Genomic DNA, 23,741 nt, shown 5'->3' with positions numbered 1-23,741 from the left:
AAATAGCTGAAAGTGAGCCAGCAATGTGCCAAGTCTAGGTGTGGGGCAAGGTGTGCAGGTGGCCACGAAGGCCAGCACCACACTGGCCTGTATCAGAAATCTCGTGGCCCGCAGAGGAAGGACAGTGATGGGTCCCCTGTACTCCACACTGGCAAGGCCATGCTTTGAGCACTGTGTTCAGTTCTGGGTCCTTCACTGCAAGGACAATATTGATTTGCTGAAGCATTGTCCTGAGAAAGGCAACTGAGCTCATGAAGAGTTTGGAGAACAAGCACTGAGGACAGGCTGAGAGAATTGGGATTGTTTGGCTCAAAGAAGAGGAGGGATGAGAGGAGACCTTAGTGCTGCCTACTGGCATCTGAAAGGAAGTAGGGAGGTGGGTGTTGGCCTCTTCTCTCAAGTAAATAACAATAGGACTACAGGATATGGTCCAAAGTTGCACCAGGAGTGGTTTTGACTAGATTTTAGCAAGATTGTCCTCACTGAAGGAGCAGTCAGGTGCTAGGAAGAGGCCACCCAGGCAGGTGGTAGAGTCCCCATCCCGGAAGGTATTAAAAAATGTAGATGAGGTACTTCAGGACATGTTCTACCGAGACTGCTGGATGGTGGGGTTTTTGATTTTTGTTTGTTTGGGTTTTCTTGAGCTTGTTTTTTTTTTTAATGTGTTGACAACTGGGTGCAGTGATCTTAATAGGTTTTTTCCCAGCCATGACAACTCTGATTCTGTGAAAAAGCCACACACACAAATCTGACAATTGGCAGTATAGATAAAGAGCTACTTTGGATGCTGTTTTCAAGTTTAAATCCATTACTTTAAGTTTCAGAAGGGTGTTCAACATACAGTTCTTACATTACTTGAAGTTATTTTGTATCAAGAGCCCTTAAAAAAGCTTTTCCTTTTTTTCATTTATATGTATGAACACTATCACATAACCCTTATGCAAGATTTAACTTGTCATTCTGATGACTTGTCAAGAAGGTTCTATATCCTTTCATCTTGATTATGTACATAGCACAATTCAATAAACTTTCTTTGATTCCTTCATCAACCTTTACAAGAAAAAAGGCATAATTCAGATCTCATTTGAAAAAAATAGGTCTGACATATAACCCACAACCCTTAATGTGCATGTACCACATTTTATATTACTGCCATGTTGAAACACTAGCCAAAATATTTCCAGTTATTTAACCCTAAAGCAGACAGACTTGATCACAAATGCCACATTTGCATAAATTTAAGGAAAAGCTTTTTCTCTGTGAGGGTGACAGAACAGGCTGCCTAGTAAGGTTGTGGAGCCTCCTTCTCTGGAGCCATTCAAAACCTGCCTGGACACATTCCTGTGTGACATACACTAGGTGATGCTACCAGGGCAAGGAGGTTGGATTCCAACCCTTCCAACCTTCCTTTGCAATCCCTAATATTGTGTTTTAAGGCTTTTTTAGGGCATTAGCAAAGAACATGCAGTTTAAAAATCTGCCAACAGATTCAAACAAACAACAGTTAATGGAAAATGCCTACACTACCAAAACACACCTTGGGTTATTTTCCATCCACATATTTTGGATATTCAATAGTTACACAAGTATACAACTGTTTACTCAGTATTATGCAAGATTTATGTACCTATCAGCAAGACAAACTAACATTATCTTCCCCTACTTCTATAAAAACTCTAGAAGCTTTTTTTAGCAACTCTAGAAGCTTTGCTAGTACCCCTCATCCTAGCTGACAGAAGGCCAGGGTGCAGCCCCACACTCTCACAACCCTTACTTCAGTCTTGTTATATCCTACTGATAAATCCTAAGAAAACAATTCATACCTGTAAATCAAAATTTACTTAAAATCATCACTAAACCAGGCAATTCATACCTGTAAATCAAAATTTACTTAAAATCATCACTAAACCAGGTAATTCAGGAAGCATCCACAAATTCTGAGGGAGCTGATGACAGGTCACTGTTTTTGAAATGGCATGGTCAGCAGGGAACATTTTTTGGGGACTGAAACAAAGCAAGTATCAGTCATATCCTTGAAAGCTAGGAGGAGGATCTCAGGAACAAGATGGTGAAACTCACCTTGATCCATTGGAAGGTGATGCAGAAAACAGCCCTGGAAAACCATTTCCAAGCATACTAAGAATAAGGTGATTGTGAGCAGTGTGCACAAATTTACAACAAGAAAGCCAGGGCATACCAAACAAAGAGCCTCCATCAAGCACATCAACAGGCAAGACAAAAGGAGCTGATGCTGTCCATTTCATCTGTACTCAGGCTTTTGGTACCATCTCCCATCTCATCCTCTTCTAAGCTGATGAGTTAACAGCTAGGGAAATAGTGAGGTGGACTGAAAACCAACCTGTCAGGTTCAAAGGATTGTGATTAGTGGCATCACAACCAGTCCAGCTTGGAGGCCATATGCTAGTGGTGTACTACAAGGGTCAATACTGCTTAATATTTATCCCATCACCCAGGTCTTTGATGAAGACTTCACCTTCAGCAAGTTTACAGATAATAGAAAGCTGGGAAAACTTCAAACACCAGAACAGCATTGCCAGCATTTGGACAGGGATGATCCTTCCTCTCTACCCAGCACTGGTACAAGTTCTAGCAAGCTGTTTGTTTCATTTCTGCTGTTTTGTAGAGTTTTGAAAGGATTTTTTAAAATGAAAGATTTGCTCCATCTTTGGAATTTTGAAAGAATAGTAGTTCTAATGATTTCTGTCTCCATCCAAGATTTATTTCTCATTAAATACCACAGGCTCAGAAAACCCTTGTTACCTGAAAGCATGCTAGAAATTCTTGTTGTGTTTAAGCAGTCAAGAGATAGAGATTCAGATAGATCTGGTGTACAGCTGTCCAGTCTTTCCCCCCTCCATAGCCCCACCATTACTCTGCTGAGCACAGCTGGAGGTGTACACATCCTTCCAAAATCACACATCTCTTCTCACTACTTCCCAGAACACTAAATGCTGTCAGAATGCTGTCTAAAATGGCCACCTTATTATTCATATTTTAGTGTTGGAGGAAGGAACAGACAAGGCTGTAACAAGCACCTGTAACGCATTTAAATTCTCACAATTTATTCAGTGAAACTCAGCACAAGACACTGTTAGAACTTAGAAAAGTCATACACACTGAACCTAACAAAGCCATTACTATCAAGTGTAATTTCATTCAGTGCAGAAGCTGAGAAAAACACCTGAAAGTTCTGCACAACTGCACTGGTCAAGTGCCATTACTTTGGTATCTGTAAAAGATGAACTACTGAAAACACAATATCCTGGAGTAACCTTCATGCCTATCTGCACGGCCTCAGTGCAAATTTATAAATCTCAGCTTAGTGATTCCAACACAAGTTTCCTGGTCCTCTCATGTAAATTGTTCAGATTTCTGAGACTTCATGCCTGCAACTTTGCTTACTGAAGCACAAACTATTGATGTGTAGCATGTGTGAAAAGGCAAACTTGTACAGAAAACCACAAAAATACATGAGAATGTCAAGGAACGTAACAATGAATTTGTTGAATTTAAATCCATAAAAAAACCCAAGAATTTTAAACACGCTCTCATAATATTTACAAAAACAGTAACAACCAAATGCATTTCTATTTTCTAAATAAAATAAATCCTAAGGCATTTGCACATTCTGGTCCACATATGTATAAAACCAAGCTACAGAGTTAGATGATACATGAAGAAAGGGGACCAGTTCACTATTCCAAATTATTTTAACACAACTTTAATCCTTCAGAAGGCCATTACTACCACTGCCATCAGACAAAAGGGCAAAAACATTACTTTTGATGCAGTTATTGTGGATAGTAGTTGTTTATTATTATATCATTCATTAGTCCTTTGCTGCACTAACACAGCTTGGCAGGAAAAACATACAAAGGCAGATTGTATATCTACTGCCCCATGGGAAGTGTAGCTTAAAATTGTGAAAATTTTTATGTATGAACTTCAGTATAAATGGAATGTCAAAAACTGTTAGCATCCAAGCTAATTTTTAACTAGCAGAGGGATAACATTAATGAGTATGCCTTCCATATGCTCAATAACAGGTGAATCCAAATATATTTTCTTTGAATATATATACTACACAGAATTAAGCAAATTGCTACCACATTAAATTGTTTCTAAATATTACTCTATTTAGCTAATGCTCATAAGCAGTAGAATCACTTCATGGCATTTTAGACAAAGATCAGACTTCCCTACAAGTATGAAAAACCTTGAAAGTCCAGCTCATGGACTCATTCCAGCTGCAACTCACAAGGGAAGGTACTAACATCTCTGCCAACAGATCAGTTTATCCAGGAAAGAAGTGAAATCTAAGTCTGCAATAAGCCTATTCTCTGTAGGACCATCTGCTTATCCATGTTGCACCTTCACTGCTGAAAGCAACATTCCAACTTCTCTGGCATCTGTTAGACACGGGCTTTCCAGCATTCACCTAATAGAATACACTCAATTTTTCAAATTTAAGAAAAACAAAACTTCATAATTTATGCCTGCATAAATCTCTGCAAAAAAATACCAACCTAAGCCAGGAAGCTTTTGCTGAAAAGTATCTTGTAAAGAAAGTTAAAATATACTACAGTTTTAGCATGTTTATTGTACGCCTCTACTTGCCGTAGGAAAGAGTTCTGAGTTATAATTTCTAAAGGAAGTGTCTTCATGTTTAGCTTAACTAAAACTGAACAATTCCTTCTGAATAATTCCTATATTTCAGGTTAGTAAATTTGTTTATAGACAACAATTTTTCTTCAGTAAAAAAAAAAAAAAGTATTTTTAAAAGCTCAAGGTCAACTTTTTTCCAGTAGACACAGTTACATTATAGGTATGAGCAGAAGCCTGAATGATGTTTTTTGCAACTACTCAGTCAAGATTCTAAAAATTCAGTTCTATTACAATTCTGTTTTGAGGATGCTAAAGCCAAGCACTTCTGTAGAAGTGGAGAAGGGGATGCCTCAGTTTTACAGAAGTTTGATAACCCACATTATCTTGCAGTTATTTGCCTAATTTTAGAAATGCTACTGCTTTAGTTTTAATCCATCTAATTTTAAAATCCCAGATTTTACTGAACACTGCAACTTTTACACTATGAGGTCTGTGTGCATTAAGAATTTTCTTGTGGTAGTAATTGCTATCTTTACTAGTTTAAATAGCATGTTGTGGAACAAACCACATTCTAGCTGAGACACCAGTAAACATGAACTGAGGTATGAGTGGCACTGGGAAAACACCAAAGCTGCTACTAACCTATGCTTATTCCCCACTTGTCTTCATAATTCTGTACATCCAAGTTCCTGCTCCTTCCTTACTTCTATTTGCTAAGAAACAATAAAAAAAGGCAAGCACCAAGAACCTAAGGTGCCTTTACCTCTTAGTCCAATAATGTTTGAATTGCTTCTATATGGGAAAGGAAATTTTGACATGCCAGTTTCCAAAAGTATTGCACCAGGTTATCTTCTAGATGTGGCAGGGGACAAAGGGGAGGCATTTCAAAAATGCAGCTGCTCAAGAAATTCAGGGTCTGAGTGCCTAAAGGATGACAGACAGCTGAGGCAGCAATGACCACTTCATATAGTAGATTGTTCTATCACTCCTTGCTGCTAGAGAGAAGCAAAGCATAAAAGTGCATCTGGGAAGAACAAAACAGTCATAATGGTTATACTTATGGTCCCATGAATAAGTCTTCCTATATAATGATTCATGAGTAGGTTAAGTCTCAAATCTCACTTCATCTTGATTCATTGATTTTAGAGAAGTGAAGGAATGACCTGGTTACAAAGAGAATAACCACTAAACTGCTGGAATGTGCTACTTCATGTACATTCAAGAAATAACAATGCTTAACTGAACTTGAAGTCTACCTATCCACTAATAATAAATCTTGAAAGAACATTCAACAAGGGAGAAGTTAATCTCTTCTTCAAGTCATTAGGAGAAATTCAGACACAAATACCTCTACCAAATTTAACAACGGGATTTGAAGACTCAATCGTCATTATTTCACAGAGCAAGAAAATACCAGAAAAGCTTGAGTGACTATTAATTGAATATAAATGGAACAACATTCCCAGGATTCCTTTTGTAGTATCCCTTTCTAAATCAAAACACAACTAAGTTATCAGGTCACTATTCCAGTGCCCAATAGAAAAAACTTTAAAATATGAACATTCTAAAATATGAGAAGCAGTTGGGAATGAGGAAAATATTTCTTTTTCTTCAGTAAATTCATACAGCTTTTATTTCACCCTTGCATAGTGACTATCTATTGCCAGTACCTCTTTACAAGAAGCAAGGGATTAACTGTGTCCAAGAGCATCTATTCTCTTTAATCTATTTTTCTGAAGGGGCCATCTGCTCTTATTTCTCATTTTGTGGCCTAGCTTTAAATTGCATTCACTATTCTGTTAGGATTTCAATTAGTTACATGTAAAATTTCTCCCATGTCAGGATAGCTGTCTTGAGGATGAAATACTGTAAAGTGAAGTGGGGTTATTACCAAAAGCTGATTGACTATAATTGATACAGCTCAAATAGCAATTAGTCATCAATAAAATGAAGAAAAAATTATGCTCTAACATTTGTTTTATTACAACACAGCTTGACATCCATTACTGAGAAGTATGCACAGCCGTGTTTCAGGATCTGAATAAAGGGGCTGTGTTTGCTTTCTGGATGCTGTGCACTCAGCTCTTCTGAGATGACTCTGCAGAACAGCTTTAAATCTCTGCTTTGATAACAGCACCAAAATCTTCCAAATGAGGTCCCTAAAAATACCTCCTACAAATGCAGACAAGGCACACCTACATGATTAGCACCAGTTACTTACAAATAATGAGTAACTACCATGAAAAGTTTACTTACTACAAACTACAGGTTTGCACTCTAGTTGGTTATTACTCCAGTATAGTAATATCAAGTTAAGCAAATAATTTTGAAAGGACCGTATATCATGAAACCTCTAGTTTTACATGCTGTTTCATCCAAGTGGGAAAGTAAAGTACTTTCAGTTAACTTTTGTCTGTTCATTTTACTGTTTTCCCCAGAAGACAGAGCAAGCAGGAGGCTATGTTGCAAGATGAGTACTTCAACTAGAGCCCAGAGCAGCTTCTCAGCATCACCTTCATGCAAGCCAACCTCAAAAGAAGCCTTCTAGCCCAACCAAACAGCCATTGACAGCTTTGGTCACTGCTTTGAGGACATCTGCAAAAATAAGGGATCAGTGCCTCGAGCACCTACAAGCTACTCAGAAGCAGAAAATGTTACCATAATGGTCAGCATGCAACTGAAGCCTAAAGAAAATATGATCTACTGATTAAGAAAGCAAATCATACCCATTTTTTTTCATCAAGGGCATTAATTTAAAAAGGATAAGTTATCTAGAGTACCTCACACAGCCAGCTATTCACCAGCTGTGATAATGAAACATCAGCATTTTTAATTATCCTTATATTGAGCTATCATAGAATCTTAGAACCATGTGAGCTATTAGAGTTTCAAACAAGGACTTATTTCGGATCTGTAAACTCTAAGTTGATTATAACTAACATTACAGCATTCTCCATTTAATCAGCTGATAATAATGTGATATGCTAAGAGCTTAAAGTTTAAAAGTCTGGCAAAGTAACTTTTTCAAATAAAATTCATTCAGCCTTTACCAAATTGGACTGACAACAGTGTTACTAAAGTACACATCAAGTGAACAGCACAGGCCAAAGCTATTTCAGGTCCCATTTGTATCTCAATTGTGTTTGGAAACCCTGTGTCCAAAGATAAGGTGGCTCTATTACAGCTACATCATTCAGTCTATATTTGAGCCTAAGCTTGTGACCAAGGTATGAGCAATAAAGACAAATACCTATGGGACAGCCCAAGCAGAAAAATGCAACCAATGCTAATTTCCAACAGGCACATTACCAATTAAACCCTTTATAACATGAGCATTGACTTTTTTATTCATATAGTCAATCCAGGTGGAAAGTAATCTTGAGAAAATGATCCTCTAAGCACTGAAGCCTCAAGTTAATCCAGTACTTGCTTTCTGAAGGAACAAGTGTTTTCAGATGCAGACACAACTCATTTGGGTGCCAGAGTTGCTGTGACAAGCCAACACCAATGGCACCCAGGTGCAGATCCCAACTTTCCTGAGGGGTCTGACACCTACCCCCAACCTCCCAACAGCCCCAGGGAGCCCTGGCTCCAGGCACCAGCACTGCAGCTGCAGGACATTGCCATCAGGCTGGAAACACAGGCTGGAATTTCCAATAATTGACAAAGCCCTTTAGAATAAAAACTCCACGCACAATTAAAACCTGCATAATTATTTCTCTGTGTTATGGCTTTGTGTGGTGCTGTTTTGGGTAGCAGGGAAGGAAGCCCCAGGGGTGGCCTCTGTGAGATGTTTGAAGCTCTCCTGGATAATGTTGAAGCCATCCATGACAAGGGATGTGCACCTGTGTTAACATCTTCAAGAAGGGGAAACACACAGCAATAAGAGCAGTGCAGAGGAGAGGGAGAAGAGAAAGCAACAAAAAGAGAACCACCAGGAGAAAGAGCAACACCTGAGGAGAACAATGCCAGAGAGATCAAGGTCCACGAGGAAGAAGAAGAAGGTGCCTGAGCAGAAATTTTCCCCTACATCATGGTGAGATGGCAGCCTGTCCACTGCAACCCACAGAGGATCACAGCAGAATAAGTGGTGTGGACCTGCCACCCATGAAGGATCCCATTGGAACAGTTGTGGATCTGCAGCCTGTGGAAGATCAGGGAGCAGATGTTGTGGACCTACAACCATGAAGGGGACTGTTCCTGAAGGAGTCTGTGGCTCTGTGGGCCACCCACACTGGAGCAGTTTGCTCCTGAGGAACTGGATGGAACATGTTGGATGGATTTGTGAAGGACTTTTTCCCCATGGGAGGGACCCCACGTTGGAGTAGGGGAAGACTGTGAGGAATCCTTCTCCCTGAGGAGGAAGGAGCAGCAGAAAACAACCTGTGATGTCCAGACTGTGAACCCTACTCCCTGCCCCTCCGTGCTGCTGGGAGTCAGGGAGGAGGAGGTAGAGATATCAAGAACAAAGTACTTTGGGCTCAGGAAGAGGGGAGGGGTAGGGAAAAGTATTTAAGTTCTGGTTTGTGGGCTTCTTTTTTTTTTCCTCATGTTGAGTACATTTTGCTAATGACCATAAGTGGTGAGTGAAAACCTCACAGCCCTTGTCTTGACCCAGGAGGTTTCAGGTGGATTTCCTCCTCACCATTTTGAAAAGGGTGAGGGGGAGTGAGCAGCCACATCATCCTTTGTTACCTGCCAGGCTCAAACCACAACACTTCTAAAACTAATATGCAATAGAGTTTCCTGACACAGAAATAGCATCCAAAAACCCTCCTAGGCAAGTTATATCTTCAAAATTCAGTATCACTGTATTTGAGATGCTCCATAGGTATCCTACAGGAAAACCCATTGTGGGACACTTCTACTTTTTCCAGTGTGCTCATACTAATGCTTCAATATTGCCCAAGATGCCTAAATTCATAGGAAAAAAATAAGACTTGGATCTTAAAAGGTCGTTCATTCCTTCACAAGTATTTTGTGCAACCAGATTTACATCATTCCCAGCATTTGTTCACATGGTGTTAACAAGCTACCATAAAGACTTCAGGTGTCTACAGAAAATGTCTGCAGAACAGATACAGTAAACTATAACATGATAAATATTCTGTTGTATTCTTTTATACAGTTGGCTACTAAAGACGTAATCATTTTTCAAGACTGTAGACACATGGTGCAATAAAAAGGTCAAGGGTAAGCAGCAAGTCTTAACTAGGGCTCAAGATACCCCTGCAACTTATCTGCTGAAGCCACAAGTGAAGGAGATTAGTTCCTCCACAGAAGTCAGAATTTCAATGGAGAAACTGAATGAAATCACTAATAAGAACCTGTTTCACTCTGAGAAACTCCTCCACTTACCACAAACATTTCAGGTAACTCCTACAAGGCAGGCAGAAGACTCAGCAGAGACACTACCATCATCCTTGAAATTTGGACTTCATGATTCTAATGACAGTAAACTGGAAGTGGTCACTGAACACTCAGATAATCAGTAATGTGATAAACCACCCTAAGTTTCTGAACTTCCATCACTGTACAAATGCACCAAGAACATTAAATTCAAACTGAGCAAAAGCAAATCTAGAACAGAAAAAAATCTTTCAAATACTGGGAGGGCTACAGAATATTGTTAAGCATGACAAAAAGCCATGAAAGAACCAAACAGACATGATGGATCTTAGTGCTTTTCACTTTTGCACAAGTGAAATTTATCATTTAACATTAGCTTGGAGATAAGCAGAAAAGGTGTTTTTCTCACCACTTTACCCCATACAACAGCACACACATTTCTGCTTGGTAGCAGAAGGAAAGGAATGAAAACATCAGATCTTCAGTATCTGAGGGTAAAGGAGCTCAGGGAGCAGAAACTGGGCTGCTCACCAGACATCAGGATTGGTGCTTCATCACCATCTCTAGTTAATTAGAACACAGATCAAAAGAAACCAGTAGTGAAAACTTTTGTCCATTATCAATAACTGCAAAAAACACATGAAAGGAAGAATGACGACATTAAAAACAGTCCTTCCATTTCTACATCTTTTAAAATCATTGTTATTATCCCAAAGCATCAGGAAAAACTGGCTGAAAATACCTAAAACTTTGTGTTCAAACACATCTTAGTGCTTTCCTGAGTATTGCTACAGGGTAATCAGAGGCAGTAAGAGACTACAGATGTATTTATTCTCCATGCATTCAGTAAATGCAGCAGCAGTGTCAGAGAAAAAAAAAGGCAATTTACTTCTTCCTAAATTGTGTTGTCCACGAAAGGCATTTTCCTCTCCTGACTATTCCTTTTGTAAAAAATCCAAATGGATTAAGGTTGAAGAAAATCAGTAAATACCCAAAGGATTTGCAACTTCAGATTTTCACTGTCACTATAATATACCGAGATCAGTACAGCAGCAGTTTTTATAACAAATTTTCTCTTGGATTAAGTGCTAGAACAATAGGCTTACTGAAATGATTTCTAATCTTTTAGGTTTCCAATTATCTTTCAAAAAAATGCTTCCTTAGAAATAAACCTATAAAAGAACACCTATATAGGCAAAAAAGTGAAAGATTTACCGACCAAAAGAATTAAACTGACATTCGTTTGCTGCCTTGCAACTTTGTTGCTGTTGAGCTGGGAGCTAAAGCCAAAAGCCTGATAAACACATCAAAATAAGAAACAGAAGGCAGCCAGCAAAAAACAGCAACTGGAAATGGAGAATGGGAAGGAAGGAAATCAATTTCACTTTCTAGTTTATTAATTTTATCTTGACAATAAGGTAAAGTGATGAAAAATGACAACAAAAAAGGAACAAGGAGTCAAATATGACCAAGCTGAGCTCAATCCAAGGAATATTTTACAATAGGATAAACACAGGGTAACATGTCCTGCACAGCTGTTGAGACACTCAAGAATGAGCTCTCAGCTTCACAAAAATTCTTCATTCCACATCTCCATTTCTGATTTCCTCCTTGCCATAAAGAGCCAGGGATTCACATCCAGTGTATAACCCCAGTCAGTAAAGGGCCTAACAATTCAGCTGAGATTAAATACCCAGAAATATCTCATTTTGAATCAAAGAAGTCGAGAGGAAAATCTACTGGCTCTGTGTTTTAAGAGTTAAACACCCACTGCTAAAGCACTGTGCTTCATTTTTTTCCTTTGTACTTTTTTACCCAAACATTTCACTACCAGTTCTAAGGCCCTCTTTGTACCTTTGCTTACCTCTGTGACATTGGTAAGGCACTCAAACCACAGCTCAATGACCACTTCCACAAACCAGACTAGCAAGAGGCCTACAGATCTTCAAGCTTCCAAGTGTTATGCTTTTGCCATTAGCTTCTTAAAGATTAAGACACATTGACTTCTGTATTTATAATGTCATAAGAAAATTAAATTCCTAGTCCATATGCCCTTATGGCCTCAGCTAAAGGCCATAAGGATAATAATTTTCTAGCCAGTGATGCACTTGGAGCCCACACTCATGGCTTTTAAGTCATTCCCAGAACCACTACCACCCCTACCATGCAGCTCCCATAGGTGAGATTTCCATTTCCAGGTCTCAGGGTTAAAAAAAAGCACCTTCACAAAGATAATCCACTTACCCAGTATAAGTGTCCTGTCCTTTATCATTTTCCATTTGAAAAAAACCTCTCGGTAATGTAAACATTATCTTGCAAGATTCCTGCAGAGCTCAGCTAAGAAGAGTCAGGTAATTCAGCATAAAATATTAAGTGTGTCAGTTACCATTTAATCCATTTCAACATGCTTTCTACTGAAACTGCTAAACACTAATTAAAAAGTCATGCAATACCCCTCTGAGTACAGAGGCTACTCAACCCTGAACTCTGATACCCAATTCTTCCAAATCAAAGCACATCCCAGATTCTTTTTCTTAATTATACTTGAAATCTGGGGAGCAGATAGGACTCAGGGGGCAGAAAGGTCACATACACAGAATTTAAATACCTGTAAGTTGAGGCAAACAAGCCACAGGCCAGAAGAGGAGCCATTCAGTGCTGTGACCTTCTTTCCAATTTCTCCAGTAAATAAATACCCAGAAGGTTACAGTTTTAATTTGCATGGCTGGTGTCGAAAAGGATTGAAAGTGACAAACCATGTCAGTCTAAATTTGAAACCTTTAAATTCGATCTCTCTCATTGACTGCCAAAGTAAGTGTGCAAGTGAATTAGAAGTCAGCTTTAGTCTAAATGTGCTCATTGGTGAGTGGCTGCAGGCTAGAGTCATGCTTCAGAGCAGATGAGCCCAGGGTGAAGTACATATGATTATCTTCAGCTGCATTTCACAGCAGCCCTGTTAACATGACTGGAATACCTGACAAATCACTTCCCCAGCCTTTCAGAGATGAAGGCTGGAATGCAATCATTAATAAATCCTGTGACTCTCCCAATACAGTTCCACAGCAGTAAAATCGAAAAGCAACCATTACTAAAAAAAAGTGCTAAGTGCTACTGAAAAAGCAGGGCTGAGACATGAGGGACAATGTCCAAAATATCCCTTCTTCAGCTCTTATTACTTTTAATGTTGTTTTAAGAAAACAGCAATAAAACTGAAGTCAGCCTTCCCTGATTTAACAGTGCTACCATCGCAACGCCTCTATTCCTGTTACTGTCACTGAGTTTCTCACTACACTGTGCCTGCCAAATAACCAATCCCCCTGCATATTTTCATAGACTGTTATTTTGAAGCCTGATTACTAGAAAACAGAAGAGTTTCTTTCTAAGTAACCTCTAAGAAAGACAGCTTAGTGACTTGCTGTCTGAAAAAAATCTGTCCTAAGGGCAAATTACAAAAATATTTTATTCAAATTAACGGGCTCCGTCTAACCTTAAAACTGATTTAGATTTCTTCAGTTGTATTTGCTTTACAGAACACCTATGACCTTCATAAAGTGTTTTGCTCACGTCCAAGAGCTGGACAGCTGGAAAAAGTGCTGCTCGTATAATTGAGACTACAATGAGAAACTAAGGAGAGAATGAAGTTACACAGCAACAGAGCACATGAAACACCCTTAGGGACTGGAAACCAGCAGCCTGACAGGTCTGTTCCATGCCATGACACACCTGTCCTCAGAGGAAAGTGGATGATTCAGTAGCAAACTGATTATTTAAAAACCATATGTACGTCACTTCACTAGATAATCAAGTACACCTTTAAGAACTGTAAAAAAATAGATTTTTATTTGAAAAACTAATGAAAATCTTTGCTAAGCACCCAGAAGCTCTTGAATGCCAAGACATTTATTTAAAATCAGTAACAGCTATGGAATCTTGATTTGTAAATGCCTACTTCAAACATTTCTGCAAAACTAACCCTTACCTGCTAAAAGAATCTGATAGTTAATATCCTCTACAATGACAAAAGTCAGTGTACTTTCCCTCACATTCCATTCTCTCCGATATTTGGGGAGGCACTGGTCTGTTTGATTACTGAAATCCTACTCCAAATTCAGCACAAGAACCAGTGAGCATCTACAGATCAGCACTCATCACGTGGCTCAGTAAAGTCATTCAAGATACAGCTAAGCACATACAGCCATCTACTGATAGCAAGGCTTGTTATGCCTGTATTTCATCTTGTTGACAATTTAAAAGAAGCCTCACCAATTTAAGATATTACCTTAAGTCTCAGAGTGGCTAAAATGAGCTTGTAAGGAAGAATTCCACAGGTACAGTCTACACAGAATTTAAAGAGCTGTCTTTTAGCAATAGCACCAGGATGCTTTACCTTCTGGTGGAGGGATTTCAGCTGCCCCAACCTTGATTACAGGGTTCTCCTCACCCACACATTTGACATTAGACAAATCAAACAAGTGCCAGGCAACCATTTTGCTCTCTCCCCTGTCACAAAACATGTCTGCTATCAACATGTTTTATTTCCAGTTAGTTTCTTCTGTCTGCAGTTCAGCACTTTGTACCCAGCATTCACAAAATGTTTTTTCATGAATCAGTACTATGCACAGATGTGAAAAGGTAAAGTTAACTCTGCTCTCACATATCTTTTACTATTTTTACAGCACCACTTAAAGTTATGACAATCAACATTACACTTGCACATTTACCTGCATTTACATACAACCCCAAGTGCAAAGTCAGCCTTAAAAATGAAGCTCTCAAAAAGAAGTGAAGTTGCTGAGTGCCTTGAAATGATAAACACAAAAATCCTCACCTGATTTCAGAACAAACCTCACTTTCACATGCAAAAATGTTTCTCAGATTTTACATAAAAAATGAGCACCAAAGAGTTGTACATAGGAAGAATACAAATGCACATGTACTCAACTCTTGCCATTTCACAGAATCTCATCTTTCAAGGTTCTTCAATTATGGAACGTAAGATAATAATTGGGCATAATAGTCCAGTTCCCACTGCCTGGTGCCAGCTGCAAATTAGTCCTATTAGCATGGTCACCTTACAACACATGCAAAATAAATCCACTTCCAATCTGTAACATATTTAAAGGTTTACAAGTAAAAAATACCACTCTTAGGAAGGCTTAATGTTCAAGTATACAAGTAAATCACCTTAAACAGAGCAAAGGATACAGTCTAGTCTCCTGCAAAAGACTCCTAATGTTCAAAAATTTCAGCAGCTGCTTTCAATGACTGTTTAAAGAAAAATTTAAGCAATAGTCCTCATATTTGTGTCCCAAAGAGACAAGTTGTCAAATACTTGAGCAATTTTCTCAACAAGTAATATCAGCACTTCCATGTACTATGCAGTACAACAAAGGATAGTGATCTTTGATTTAACGCTTTCAAAAATTTTAAAATAAGGTTTTTTTAGGGCAAGAGGAAATGTCATCTCCGAATTTTGAAATCTAAACAAATAATACTGCCCAAGAAAGTGTTTTTTAAACATCTCAGTTATCTCTTTTTCAAAAAGCTACTCTGGAGCTCAGCAAGCACTTAAATCTCCACTTTTTTTTCCCCTGTATAATTTAAAATTATGTAAATTGTGTGTACCCAAATTATAACTTGTAATTATAAGCATAATATGCAAATATGCTCACTTCCATTTGAGAACTGTAATTAACAGATTTTGGAAGTCTAGACACAGGACCTTTCCCTAGAAACCAAATTTCAACATCGCTAGAAATGTGTGAGCAATTTGGTTCTCTTTTCTACACAGCACACACACTTCAGTTCTTTCAGCATCTTAGGATTCGCTAATTCGACCTCTCAATTCTCACAAATGAGTCCTGAGTTTTAAAGAAAGTTGGCTGATCTACAGTATTTAAGTAAATACACCTAGTAAGTGTAGTACCAGTAAGACATCAAAATGCTATTACATAATAAAGCTGGTTATTTTAAGCACTTAAAACCTTTGCTAAGACATTCTTACACATACCTGAAAGAAACCAAACTGTGAAACACATTTCATTCAAAATTGAAAAGCTAAACAAGACTAGTTTAAAAAACATTATACAAACCATTTCATTTGCCTGCTCACTAAACTATCACAGAAAGAGTTCAGTGGTCCTGACACGTAAAGTATATGCCAGAACTATTAGATACACATTTCCACTAATAATTGCCTTCATTTAACCACACAGAGTTATTACAGTTGAAAAGACTGTTACTGATGAAGTTAGCATCATGTCATAATGGTTTAGTAAAACACCTCTTCCTTTAGGCATAGCTGTCCCACATGTATCATACAGTCATTTCATCTTACTTGGTGTTTTTGTGAGTCTACAGCTGCTTAAAATATCTGTTTTACATATATTTTAGAAAATTTTACATTGTTAATGACAGCTAACCAGTTGTTAGTTACAGTCCTTAATGTTATTCTACCTATCTGTAACATGCAAAAGATTCAATGCAAGACTTCGCCTCCAAACAAATAAAAACCCTACAGGCATACTTGAATAAAAACATTGGATCCACATCCATCTACATTTATTTTTTCACTGATGCTATATTTTATAAGTTGAAAATAGTCACACAAATCCAAGTATTACATTGCAAATGAAGGCAGGAACTTGTCTGTCCTCTAATTTCTCATTTCTATGAGAACCTCAGAAAAATATAATAGTCCCAAAAACTCACAATTTTAGTAACAGCCATGCAGTTGTATCAAGTCCCATAAATGCTGTTTGCAAAACAGCAAATTACATACATCTGTAACTTCATAAAACAATCTACATATGCAAAAGACATTCTTCCTTCACTAGCTGGAGGGGAATTCCACTTGTTTTCAGCCTTAAATTCTCAGCCATCAAGCTAACTTTTAACAAGTTTCTTTACAGCAAACAACACAAATACCAATTTGCTAACATAATTCTCCTTCTGCCACTATGAACAGCAGTATTTTTATAAAATATGCAAAATGCCAACTATCCAAGGACATGCAGCTGTAAATTATAGGGCATATGCATTCCAGGGCTGAAACTGTGACAGCTACCCATAACTCCAGAATATTTCAGACAATAATTGACTCTCCTGACTTAGAGATGGGCATTTGCAGTCCATTACATAAAAACTACAACAATGCAACAGAAGATAAACACACTGATCTAGACCTATTCCTGTTACAAGAAGTCAAGTGCACCAACACGGCTTGTAATCACTTTAACTGAAGGTGAAATAATTTTGGCTCTCATTCAGTTTTATTTGAAAAGCAGTTTATAACTTACTTCACTTGACCATCTCAAGCACTGTGTCAAGTGTTTATCTCCAGAACTGTACTCGGAAGTCACACAACAATTATACAATATTTCCAAATTTACGCCAAATCATATTGTAAACCACACAATTATTTTTCTACTTAGCACAGTATCATTGAAACAAAGAGCTAGCACTTTGAAGCATAACTGATATGTCAGATGGAGGAGTAGGGATCGCTTATCATCTACTGTTATATCATTGCAAAACAAAAATAGGCTTTTGTGTTTTTAAACCATTCACCAAGATGGATTGGTGATGCCTTAATATTTTAGTTACAGAGCCAAAAGTTCCTAGGAAAGGACACAGGTTATCGCTTCCTTTTTAAAAAGGCTCACACGTTTATAAACAATAGGCTATTTATTGTTCAGAAAAACAGTGGCAGAATAAAAGGGCAGAACCTTTGGGGGGTTTAATCGACTTTTTAATCTGCTCAAGCAGAGCACAGAAGACCCAAGCTGTTCCACGCAGCAATTCAACTTGGAATAATTTAAGACTCAAGCCGCGAGCGATCATGCCTTCGCTATTCTCAAAAAAACTATGAAAGGTGAAAAATCGGGGAAGGCAGGGCAGTGTTTGTTGCTTTTTGAGAGATGCTCTGCCTGCTGGAGGAGCCGCAGGGCAGCTCCGGGGGAAGGGAGGGCACTGCCCGAGCAGCGGCCGCCGATGCTGGGCAGAAGCCCCCGACTCCTCCCCGCAGCCAAGCAAAGGGAGGGAGAACGGAGCCGGTAAACACTGGCAGGCTTCACACACAAAAAACCCCAACCACTAAGCGGTGCGAAACCACTAAGCGGTGCGAAGAATAAATCCCTCACCGAGCATCCTCGGAGGCCGTCACTAACTCCGGCTCGTCCCCCACCCACCCACCCCCGGCGGGACAAAGCGGTCCCGCTCCGCTCCTGCCGACCCTCACCTTGGTTGACCAGCCGCAGGGCGTGGGTGAAGGACGGGTCCAGGGAATCCTTCTCCGCCATCAGCTCAGGCAGGTACTTCTCGTCCATGGCGGCGGCGGCCCGGAGCGGAGCTGGGGCGCCGGGTGTCCCCGCGGGGAAAGGGGAGGCAGCGACACGGGTCCGAGTCCCAGACGGCTGTAAATCCTCTGAGGCAGCGCTTCCCCCTGGCCGCCTCCCGCCCGGGGCTGCGGGGACGCATCCAGAGGGAAGCGCCGCAAGACACCGGCCGGGAGCGGGGAGGGAAGGGGCGCGGACTGGGGGGACGCCCCCCACAACGGACAAGGGGAGCGGAGAAATCCCTCTGCGGAAGCGTACGGGGCGGGGGGAAAGGGAAGGAGGAACAGATGCACCCCGGGAGCCGCGGACCCAGGCGGGACGGGCTCCCGGCCTCCCGCACACACGCGCGGAGAAGAAAAGGGGAGACCGTGAGGCTGCGGGCGTGCTGCGTTACCCCGCACCAGCACCGGCGCTGCGCCGACTGACCGGGCGAGCCCAGCCGCGCCAGGTTTAAATACCCCTGCCGAGGCCACGCCCCCAAATGGAACAGGCCACGCCCCTTGCATAGCGAGCTCCGCCCCCAGCCGCTGCCCCACCCCAGACCCCTCCCAATGGGCGGTGATCGCGGAGCGCCCTTCAGTGTCTCCCCGCCTACTCCAGTGCCTCATCCTATTGGATGATGTGAGCTGTCAGTCAGGACGGGCCGCAGCTTCCGATTGGTCGCTGCTCTTCTTCCCGCCCCGCCGCCGAATGTGAGGCGCTGAGGTGGCGGTCGTCCCGCGGCTCCTCAAAAGGGGGGTCCGAGGTCCCCTGGGAGCGCGGTGTCTCCTAAAAACTCACAGCGGATCCTCTCCTGGGGTAGAGCCGCCAGCGGGCTCTCTCCTGGGAGAGAAGCCGGTGCTTGTTTCCCTCCGGCAGATCGCCGGCTCCTCAAGGCATGACCGTCCCGTCATATAGCCGGGGGTGTTCGGCTGGCGGGAGTGCCCTGAAGGGGAGCGGTAGCGGGGCGAGGGGCGAAGGGCGAAAGGAGCCTCCCGGGGCGCCCCGCCTCGCCGGCCGCTCTCCCCCGACCGCCCCCTGAGGCAACAGGGGTGTGAGAGGGGCTCAGGGGTGCCCCTGACCCTCCCTCAAAATGTCAAGGGGAGGGGAAGCGAAGAAAGGCGAGATTTGTTTTTGAAGGAATAATACTGCGGTTTTAACTTCTCTCCTCCCCCCCCTCTCAAACGCGGTACTCTATTAATCTAGCGTTTTGTACTTATGCCGCCAGTAATACAAAGCACTTCATAAATACCAGCCAGAAAATCTTATTTCCCCTGAATTACACTGATGGGCCATCGTAAGTGGGTTTGTGATTCAGTAGCAGCATATTTTACAAGAAGGAGAAGCCAAGTTTAATAGGCTCAAGCCTATTTTCCTATTTTTGCAGTGGATACACTTGGTATATTAGGTCATTATTCACTTTGATCTTTAGCTTTGAGGCTTTACATAGCTTCCTCATTAGACCTTAGGTGTTTCATCAATGAATCTTTGGTGGCAAAAGCCCAAAGGAAGAGAGACCAGCTATTTTCTGTAGCAAAGCACCAGGGTAAAACAGAGGAAAATTATTAAATCGCTGAAGCCAAAATCATCATGCTGAAGTAACGCTTTCCTCTCCCTGACTGTTGGTTTTAAACCAGCAAAAGCCAGTAAGAAAATTTAGGTGGTAAGATACAGTTAAAAGAGTACTGAAAATATTCTTATCTCTGTGAATCAAACAATCACACATTTTCTTTGATATTTCACACTAAAAAAAAAAAAAAAAAAAAAAAAGTTATGCAATGTATCTTAGTCATATCCTGGCGAGCTGGATAGAAAAAAGCTTTGAAAAGAAAAAACTAGCATGAGAAATCACTCGCTTAAATCTTGGAAGCAGAGGTGAAGGCTCCCTTCTCAGAATTACATGTGTTTTTTCACCCTTAAAACTGAAAGACTGTATATAAAGGTATCTTATTACTTGTTGTATTTTACAGACTGGAATATCTCATAAACTAATGTCTGATATGTTGCAATATGAAATACACTTCATATACCTTCTCTCTACAGCTATTCCAAATAAATCTTGACTCAGGACTATAAGAAACAAATTTTAAAAGTTATGTTTGAAAAATTCTTCTGCATGACCTCAAGCTTGCTGAATGCAACTAAAACAAACAAGCAACTGGGAGAAGTTGGATTACAATAAATGTTTTATTTCAGTCTTCTATATACATGTTTTATATAAAACTTCTGAAATAGAGCCATCTGTTGTAAAACAGGCAGACACAAGCAACTGCAACTTTGACACAGACCAGTATGTAGGAGTGTAATCTTTATGGAATGACCTGGAGCAAAATAATCCTTGTCTTTGCCAGTAAAGCCAAAAATGTACTAAAAGTTGTTCTGCAGCATACAGGACCTCAGATAGAAAGGTAGTTATATTATTAGAAATGGTGCAAAATCCAATGTACCTTTCTAGGAAAGAGTAATATTGAACTTAGTACCTGATTAAATAAACATTTGGTGTTTCAAGAAACCACAGTATTCCCAAATTATACTAATTCCCTCTGGTTTACAGCAGAGAAAGAATGATTTGATGTCTGAAAACTTGTTTCTCACTAGGTCTGTAATAATGTAGGAATTATAAATTTATCCACATTTTACTCTGCTGTTCAAACTCAAACCTGCACATAACAAGTGCAGTATATTGTTTTATCCAGTGAAATTCACTAGGATGTAATAAAACAAGAGGAGGACAGAAAGGATGGGAAATCATGAGACTCAGGCCATGGAAAGCAGCCTGTGATGTGGTTAACTGGAAAAAGCCCACTTAGATCTAAGCACAGTTCTTTCTGTGCAGAAAAGGCAGGAAACACCAGCTTCATAAGCATTACTTTCTTTTTACTGAAACCTATACAAAGCTTGCAAAACTTCTTGACCAAAGAAGTGCCCAGTAATTATTAGCTTTAGTACTCACAAATGTTTAGAAGTCATGAATCCAATGATGATTTATATGTATTTATCCCTGCTCTGCAACAGAAAACCAAGCAGCTTTTTATACATCAGCTCTGCTGTCTATATGCATGTGGCAGTCTCAGGAGGTTCATTTGGTAGGTGTACATAAATCAAGAACTGGTGTCACTTATTATCCATTCCTTCTCATAAAGCACCTTCTGTCTGACTGGACAGGGTGCCTACAAATTTTTATGCAAAAATGGCAGATGCCAAAACGAATACATCTGCAATAGAAGCATTAGGACACCTCAGTACCTTCCCTCTCAGGAGCCAGATTCACTCACTTATTCCTTGTACCTTTTGATGCAGCCACTGGGATGTCTGAGGACTGTGTGTGAAGGGGATGAAAATGAGCTGTATCCTCCCTCTGGTACGTAGGTTCTGTGCAATTTACTAAAGTCACATTTGCCTTATTTGCTGGGTCAGTATAGTAAGCAGTGTTTTCACCATGAAGCCTTTATACCTAATATTTTAAGTACACAAAGATTTCCAATTTCACCTAAATTACTGTCCACTCATTTATTATTTTTTCCATATGACCAGTGTTATTCCATTCATTGTATGATCATATCAAGCTGCCCCTGACCATGGCAGACCTTATGTGGCTGTGATGTAATTACTGCCTCTGATTTAATGGGTCCTGACTTAAAGCTCAGACCATAACAGACTGTCACAGAATCATTATTTATTTGAGACTTCAGCTTATTAAAATGCACACAGCTGAAGACCTATAGAAGCCGGATCTATTTTGGGAAATAGTTTGTCACAAATACCACATCTAGTGAATACGTCCTTGATGTGACTCACCACAATTCTGATCAGCACGTTGCTAAGAAGGCTTCCTTAGTGTTCCAGTGTATCACTTGCCAATTGCTATTAAGCACATGGAAATTACCATTGCACTCTTTTCTTAAAAATTCCTTCGGCCATTTCCTTTTTTATATAGTTACATGTGGGTTAAAGTATGAGAAAATAGACAAGATTATACTGTCGTATCGCAACATCCACTATGAATCATTTTCAAAAGATCTGGATGCTTACTTCTAAAAATTCATGTCTTCATCTTTCGTACCTTTTAGTCCATAGTTCAAAGCTTAGATTATTTTCAACCCTAATGAAACTTATCAGCTATGTTAAGGTTGTTTCTTTTGTTACAAGTTTGGTTTTTCTTTTGTTTTTTCTTTTGGTACAATGTGTTCCTACTGTGTCAGAAAAAAGTGTCAAAGAACTTATATTCATAAAAGACTTTTTTTTCCTGGTGCAAGGTGCTTTCTTCCTGCAAGCATGCATCCAAGTCTCCCATTTGGTGTATACCTTGTTTTATGGTACTAACTCTCAGAAAAGGGCTGACAGGGGAAGTGGAAAGTCTTGCACCTAGCAGGCAGCAGCACACGCTGGGCACCATCCAGCTGAAAAGCAGCTTGGAAGAAAAGGAGCTGGTGTCCTGGTGTTTGTCCTCTTCCCAGAACAAGACAGACATGGACATACTGGACAGAGTGCACCAAAAGGCAATGGAGATGCTGAAGGGTTTGTGCATCTCTCCTGTGAGGAAAGGCTGAGAAAGCTGGGACTGTTCAGCCTGGAGAAGTCTCAGAGGGGATCTTACTAATTTATATAAGTACCTGAAGAGATTGCCATTAAGCCAGAGCCAGGCTCTTTTCATTGCTGCCCAGTAACAGGACAAGAGGCAATGGGGTACAAACTGAAATGCAGGAGGTTCCCTCTGAACATCAGGATGTACTTTTTAACTGTAAGGATGGCTGAGCACTGGCACAGGTTGGAGTCTCCCTCCTCAGAGATACTCAGAAGACACCTGGACTCAGTCTTGAGAAACTGGCTCTAGGTGTCCTTGAGTAAAGAGAAGATTTGGACAGGATTCTGCTCTGTACAAAGGATATGCAAAAATTTATTCTTTTTTTTTTAACAACTATATGCCTCATTCAAGCTATACATTTGTAGTTTTTATATTGTGTTACAATGTCAGCACTGAAATAGCCAAAGGTTTATCAAGATTTTTGTTGAATGTGAACTGATTATGGTTTGTTTCTAGTAGTCCTTTGTACCCATATGTGTGGTTAAAAAATCCCCACAATAGTAGTGTCTACGTGTAACGACTATTCTGATAAACATAATTTTACATTAATGAAGGTTACTTTTTTCTTCTTGTTATGTATTGGCTTACAGTGTGTTTCCTTGAATGATCTAAGATACTACCATGGAAGCAATAAATGACTAAGTCTTTCATATTATGGAAAACATCATCTGTGAAATACTTTTGACTGTGATCCCAGTACCATTTTCATCCTTTCCTCTTCAATTGCTCTAGTTTTCTGCTAGTCTTAGTCATCATCATCATTATGTTCTTCACCTCTTGTAAGAAGAAAATATTTTTACTTGCTTTAAGCACTAACTCTGGAGAGACAGATGTATCTCTACTCCTAGCCACAGCAAAGTTATTAA

The 23,741-nt window shown here is 40.0% G+C and overlaps 1 protein-coding gene across 5 annotated transcripts in view; it reads right to left on the bottom strand.

Annotated features, from left to right (window-relative positions):
• Window positions 1-18,739, bottom strand: part of KHDRBS3 (KH RNA binding domain containing, signal transduction associated 3) — an 89,235-nt gene extending 70,496 nt beyond the window's left edge. The window contains exon 1 of one of the 5 annotated variants that reach the window (XR_011724654.1): window positions 18,215-18,738. Coding sequence is in view for 3 of the 5 variants with exons in the window: in XM_071738435.1 (XP_071594536.1) it covers window positions 18,215-18,302 (88 nt within the window). In the remaining 2 variants the exon portion in view is untranslated. Of the gene's footprint in view, window positions 1-18,214 lie in introns of all 5 variants that reach the window. The other 4 variants (XR_011724655.1, XM_071738435.1, XM_071738437.1 and 1 more) reach the window with 4 other exon arrangements.
• Window positions 18,740-23,741: the final 5,002 nt, after the last annotated feature.

Source organism: Heliangelus exortis, chromosome 2 (genome assembly GCF_036169615.1).
Source record: "Heliangelus exortis chromosome 2, bHelExo1.hap1, whole genome shotgun sequence".
In the NCBI taxonomy this organism is placed as follows: Eukaryota; Metazoa; Chordata; class Aves; order Apodiformes; family Trochilidae; genus Heliangelus; species Heliangelus exortis.
Note: the sequence above shows the minus strand (reverse complement) of the source record. Positions and strands in the feature narration are given on the sequence as shown.